Source organism: Solanum dulcamara, chromosome 10 (genome assembly GCF_947179165.1).
Source record: "Solanum dulcamara chromosome 10, daSolDulc1.2, whole genome shotgun sequence".
Lineage (NCBI taxonomy): Eukaryota > Viridiplantae > Streptophyta > Magnoliopsida > Solanales > Solanaceae > Solanum > Solanum dulcamara.
The window spans coordinates 57,779,019-57,784,765 of NC_077246.1; the positions used below are offsets into that span (position 1 = coordinate 57,779,019).

A 5,747-nucleotide genomic window follows, 5' to 3' on the forward strand; every position below is an offset into this window, starting at 1 on the left:
TTTCTTTTGAATGGCCTGGGTACCAAGCCTCACTTCCCCGTCAGCCTCACGCGGTAGGCCACTGAAACTGCACTCCAAGTATTCTGTCTTGGTCCTACTCAATTTAAATCCTTTAGACTCCAACGTCTGTCTCTAGCCCTCCAGCTTGTCGTTAACTCCGTTGTGAGTCTCGTCAATTAGGACTATGTCATCTGCGAACAACATGCACCAAGGCACCTCACCTTGTATTTGTCTTGTCAATTGATCCATCACCAGGGCGAATAGGAGTGGGCTAAGAGTCGATCCTTGGTGCAACCCCATCGTAACAGGAAAGTGCTCCGAGTCCCCTCCTACCGTCCTTACCCTGGTCTTAGCTTCATCATACATGTCTTTAATCGCTCTAATGTACGCCACAGGTATACATTTCGCCTCCAAGCATCTCCATAGGACCTCTATTGGAACTTTGTCATAGGCCTTTTCTAGGTCAATGAATATCATGTGTAAGTCCCTTTTTCGCTCCCTATACTGCTCCACCAATCTCCTTACAATATGAATGGCTTCTGTAGTCGAGCGCCCCGGCATGAGTCCAAACTGGTTCTCTGAAATAGACACACTACTCATCACCCTCATTTCCATCACCCTTTCCCACACTTTCATAGTGTGACTTAGCAGCTTGATACCTCTATAGTTGGTGCAGTTTTGAATGTCTCCCTTGTTCTTGTACACGGGAATGATTGTACTCCACCTCCATTCTTCCGACATCTTCGATGTCTTGAAAATGATATTAAACAGCGTAGTCAGCCATAGCTAGTGACTATGCTGTTTAATGACATTAAATAGCTAGTGATTTTAATATTTCCTCCCTCTTATATTAATTGTCATGTATATTAAAAATATTTATTTTAAAATAATTTTTAATTTAAATAATAAAATATAATTAATTATTTTGTTATAATTTGCACTTAATATTAATTATTTTAGAATTAAAAAAAAATAAAATTAAAATATGTAAAATCTTATCATGATAATTAAAAAGTGTAGAATGAAGTAGTATATTTGTTCAATTTTTTAAGAGTAGCAGTGGCGGTGGTTAATCAGCAAGACTGTTTTTGATGTAGGCGTTGGTAAATGCAAGCTTTCCTTTTCCTATTTATTTTTACTTCAAATAAATACTACCCATTTTCTTGTATTTTTTTTTGGTTTTTTATTTGTATTTGAAGTTTGCGAATTAAATTTTGAATTCGCATACTACAAAATCTATTGGGAAATGAAGCTCCTGGTAGAATGACGGTTCCACACCACAAACTATGTTAGTTTGTTGGTTCCCATTTCCTTGTATTTGTAGTTCTGATGTCTTTGACTATGGTTGTTAAGCAGAGTTATTTATATCTTTCTACTGTTTTCTTCACCGTAGATAACAGTTTTGGACATTAGCAAATTCAAAAATAAAAATAAAAAATGGTGTACAGAGTTCCAAAAGTAGCACACAATCTGAAATGAGGTATTTTTTCTTCTTTCCCATTTTTAGTCAGGTCATTTTCTGTTTCAGAGCTAAGCTTAGGTATGTGGGTCTGTGTCCATTCTGACTAGGGTTTTAATATGATCATTTATGATGCTCAATTCAATGTCTTTCGTCTTTATTGAACTGGGAATGTGTTTTCTTGAATAATAATGTTGTTGGGGATTGTGGTGTTTCTCTGTTATGCTTTGAAATAATGCCAGTTTGAATATATTTTGAGTTCTTGATTTTTTTCAATTTCCATGATCCCTGCATTTTCTTTTTTCCATTCTGTGTTTTTAACTGCTGTGATGTATGTTCCAGCTGTTTGAAGTGGTTAGCTTTGACTTATTTGTGTTAAATTCTTAGTTGATTTGATACACCACACGGCTGCGGCCCCTTCCTGGACTAGTTGATTTTCTAGGGAGCAGACTTTTTTTCCATCTTGTTGAACTAGAAATTTTGAGAAGATGTTGAGGAATGGTACATGAACTACAGTTGGTCCAATTTCTTCACCTGTATGATTGTGTGTTTGATAAGATTTTCAAATACAGAACAGTGAGGATCTTGTGAAGTAGCCAAATTCTTGTTCCTATATAGGTTATCTTCTTGATATTCAAATCTGTGGTGAAGGAGAAACTTGTTCTTTGAGTCTGGTGGATTTCCTAGACTTTCAAAGGATGGATATGGTTAGCAAGGATGATGCTGAGCTAGAAAAGAGGAGTGAAGATTCTATGATGAACTTCCAATCACCAAATATGTCCTCAGATTGGCAATTAAACGGCAGCAATCTGACAAATGCATCCAGCCGAATGATCGATACGTTCTGTGCTGGTGGTTGGGATAATACTATCATTTCATCAAACTTAGGCTTATGTGGTACAAATATTCAAATGAATCCTGGCACTACAAATGCACTGGGAACTTCAGCAATTGGCTTGGATCCTCTGGGAGCTGGTGTTAATAGAATGCATGGTATGAGTTGGACTAAACCAAATGCAATGTCGAAAGGCGACACGTTTATACCCCCTATGACTGGTATGCTTCCTCAAAGCTTAACTCAGTTGCCAGCTGATTCTGGCTTTATTGAGAGAGCTGCAAGATGTTCATGCTTTAGTGGAGGAAAAGTTGGTGATATGATGAACCCTTTTATCATCCCTAATTCTTCTAATGTGTATCACAACGGACTGGCCTTCCGACTGCCACAAGAGGTTTTTGCCAGTAACGGATTACAGTCTCCTTCTACTGCAATCAGTCCAAAGCAGCACATGAGAAATGCAGTTGAATGTTCTGAGGATGTTTCTTTACCTCTTGAACATGAGCCCACAGATAGAAGTTCCCTCAAGAATGAGAAAAATATAAGCTTTGTTAGGTCTAAGGATGAAGCAAAGGAATGTGTTGGCATCTCTGAAAATGAGTCTGATGAGACTGAATGTAATGGACATCAAGAAGAAGTGGAGGGTAAGGATTCTTCTACTAGGGGCCTTGGCTCAAGGAAAAGGAAAAGAAGTGGTCAGGTAAAACTTGCTTGTATAAATTGTTTATATTGTTCTGTGCAAGTTCTTCTATATTAAAGTTTCTTGTCATTTTTTCAGGATACAGGATTTGATCAAATGACTGGAGCACAACAACAACCAGCTGAACTACCAAAAGATCAAGCAGTAACTCAGAAGGGAGAGCAAAACTTGAATTCCACTGCCTGCAGGCCTGGTGGAAAAAATGGTAAACAGGAGTCTAAATCAGAGGATCCACCTAAAGAAGAATACATACACATCCGAGCTCGAAGAGGCCAGGCAACAAATAGCCATAGTCTTGCAGAAAGAGTAAGACTCCAAAAATAGAAGCTTTACAAGTTGTAGTGAGATCTCACTTGTAGTTCTTTCAGATTTGGCTTACTTTTATTTTAATACAGCTAAGGAGGGAGAAGATCAGCGAACGGATGAAATTTCTTCAGGATCTTGTACCTGGTTGCAACAAGGTTACTTTTGTTGTATTATTTTTCAGTAAACAGTTTTTCTGTAAAACATCCATCATAACAATAAGTATCTATTATTAATGTATCCTGAGCGAGAGCCGGTGATTTTGCAGGTCACGGGGAAAGCAGTAATGCTGGATGAAATCATTAATTATGTACAATCTCTTCAAAGACAGGTTGAGGTATGCTATTTACTCCTAATAACTTATTCCTTTTTTGGTGTTGCCATATCATGCCTAGTGTTAAAATGTAATTCACATGCATCTACTGTCCACAAAATGCTTCATTGATTTCTGATTTCTGAATCACTACTATATGATTAGTTTTATTGGTGATGCTAGTTTCTTGCAAAATCATGTGCACCTAAAAGTTTTGCTTAAAACAGAAGAATCCTCTTTTGATGGCCTCTTAAAAGTACATGTGTTTGAGAATGACTGGACTTCCTGTTCTCTCAGTTCCTCTCAATGAAGCTTGCGACGATAAAGCCGCAGTTGGATTTTAATATTGATGCGCTCCTTGCAAAGGATGTAAGAACCAGTGCATTTTCCTGGGAGTTACATGAAGTAGAACATGGTGCATAGTTTCTAGTTTCTAAAGAAACCATTCTTTCACTTCTTGTAGATTCTGCGTTCACGAGTGGGTCCTTCATCCTCTCTTGCCTTTGCTCCTGATATTACAGTGCCATATCAGTCCCCCCATCAACTGCAATCAGGCCTGCTTCAGTCAGGTCTTCCTGGTTTGGGAAACTCCACCGATGCATTTCTTAGATCTATCTATCCCTGTTTAGCTGTTACAAGTGGTGGCTACAAAGAGTCCTCATCACAGGTAACATTCTGAGTTTATTTACTTCATGTAGTGAATTGTGAATGTTTGTTTTACCACAACAGCATAAATAGCCGTACTCTACAATCTAACTATTAGACTTACTAATTGTATTCAGTTACCTAATATATGGGATGATGACCTACATAATGTTGTCGAGATGGGTCTCAGTACGAGTTCTCCCCTTCATAGTCGAGATTTAAGTGGTATTATATATGCTCCTCGTCATATTTTAATTGCAAATTAGCATCTTCTCCTTTAATAATTACAAAATTCTGCATACTTTTGAAGGTTCTCTGCCATCAGCCCAGATGAAAGAAGAACCTTAAACTTGTTTTAGATATCAACTGCTTTACACTTCCTGTTTGTTGGGTATGTGGAACATTTGGGAAGACGTCACGGTGAAGAGCTATTCCTATTTCACAAGGCACTCCATATGAAGAAGTTCTACTTCTAATTGTACAGCTAGTCCAAGAAGAGGGTGTTTATGGTGGGCGCGACCACCTTTTCTTCGAATGCTATATAATTTGGCTACGAATAAAGTAACAACTTATACCGCAAGACACAATTTCATGTACAACATCAAACGAGGGTCGATCAAAGTATGCATTGTCCGGACATATGTACAAGGAAAATAGGTATTGCGGTTCGGTCTCAAGTCTTGAATCACTGGGAGAAAGGGTATATTCTTGTTCATTCTATCAGGAAGAACTTGAAAGTGTGCTTGAGGGGGAGGAATGAGGTTACATTCTTTTCTTCCAAATGATTCTCTCCATAATAACTTTTCTAATTTCCTGGAAAGAAAATTAACTAATGATCATGATATTATTGACTTATCTCTTCAAGTCTTGTCATTGCTATCTTTGTCTCCTATATTACAGCTAACTATATGCTAGAAAGATCTTTCTGCTACTAGCTAGAGACCTACATTATCACATCAATCAATGAATGAGGGCCATGGGGCTTTCAAACACAACTGGACTAAATTGCTGAGTTGATAAGATTATGAAAGTTGGGAAAATAGGCAAATATACTCTTTAGATTTTGTGATTTAGAATTGATATACTTTCGTTAAAAAAGTAGTGCATATATACTTTGCTCTTTACCAATGATGCATACATGCTTTTGCGTCTAATAAATGATGAATATTTACTTTTTTAGTTAACAAACCTAATTTTAAAAATACAGACCAAAATGGTGTCTTTTTTTTTTTTAAAAAATAATGTCAAGTAACTTTAACTTTATTTCATCTATTTTTTTTAAAAACTTTTTTGGACCCTACCCAATCAAAAATTTCAATTCCTTTTTTTTTATCCTGACTCAATCTAAACCTATTTTATGACTTAAAGATGGATTGTGTTTTTTTATGTGAAAAGTTCATAAATAGCTAAAAGTTGAAATATAATGAGTCTCTTTAGTTATGGTTCGCTTAATGTCACGACCCAATTCTCGATCATGACCGATGTTAAGGGG

At 37.0% G+C, this 5,747-nt stretch overlaps 1 protein-coding gene across 4 annotated transcripts; it reads left to right on the top strand.

The window, feature by feature from the left end:
• The first annotated feature begins 1,065 nt into the window (after positions 1-1,065).
• On the top strand, positions 1,066-5,110 carry LOC129871384 (transcription factor bHLH49-like). Of its 4 annotated transcripts, XM_055946286.1 has the most exons (10): positions 1,087-1,103; positions 1,394-1,480; positions 2,078-2,994; positions 3,073-3,300; positions 3,390-3,455; positions 3,566-3,634; positions 3,908-3,979; positions 4,074-4,277; positions 4,393-4,480; positions 4,566-5,110. In XM_055946286.1, exons 3-10 carry the CDS (start codon positions 2,158-2,160, stop codon positions 4,601-4,603), a joined length of 1,602 nt encoding a protein of 533 aa, XP_055802261.1. In that variant the 5' UTR covers positions 1,087-1,103; positions 1,394-1,480; positions 2,078-2,157; the 3' UTR covers positions 4,604-5,110. The 4 variants fall into 4 exon arrangements, with proteins under 4 accessions (XP_055802263.1, XP_055802264.1, XP_055802261.1 ...); XM_055946288.1 differs by lacking the exon at positions 1,394-1,480 and having other exon boundaries at positions 1,066-1,103; XM_055946289.1 differs by lacking the exon at positions 1,394-1,480 and having other exon boundaries at positions 1,074-1,103; positions 2,111-2,994.
• Positions 5,111-5,747: the final 637 nt, after the last annotated feature.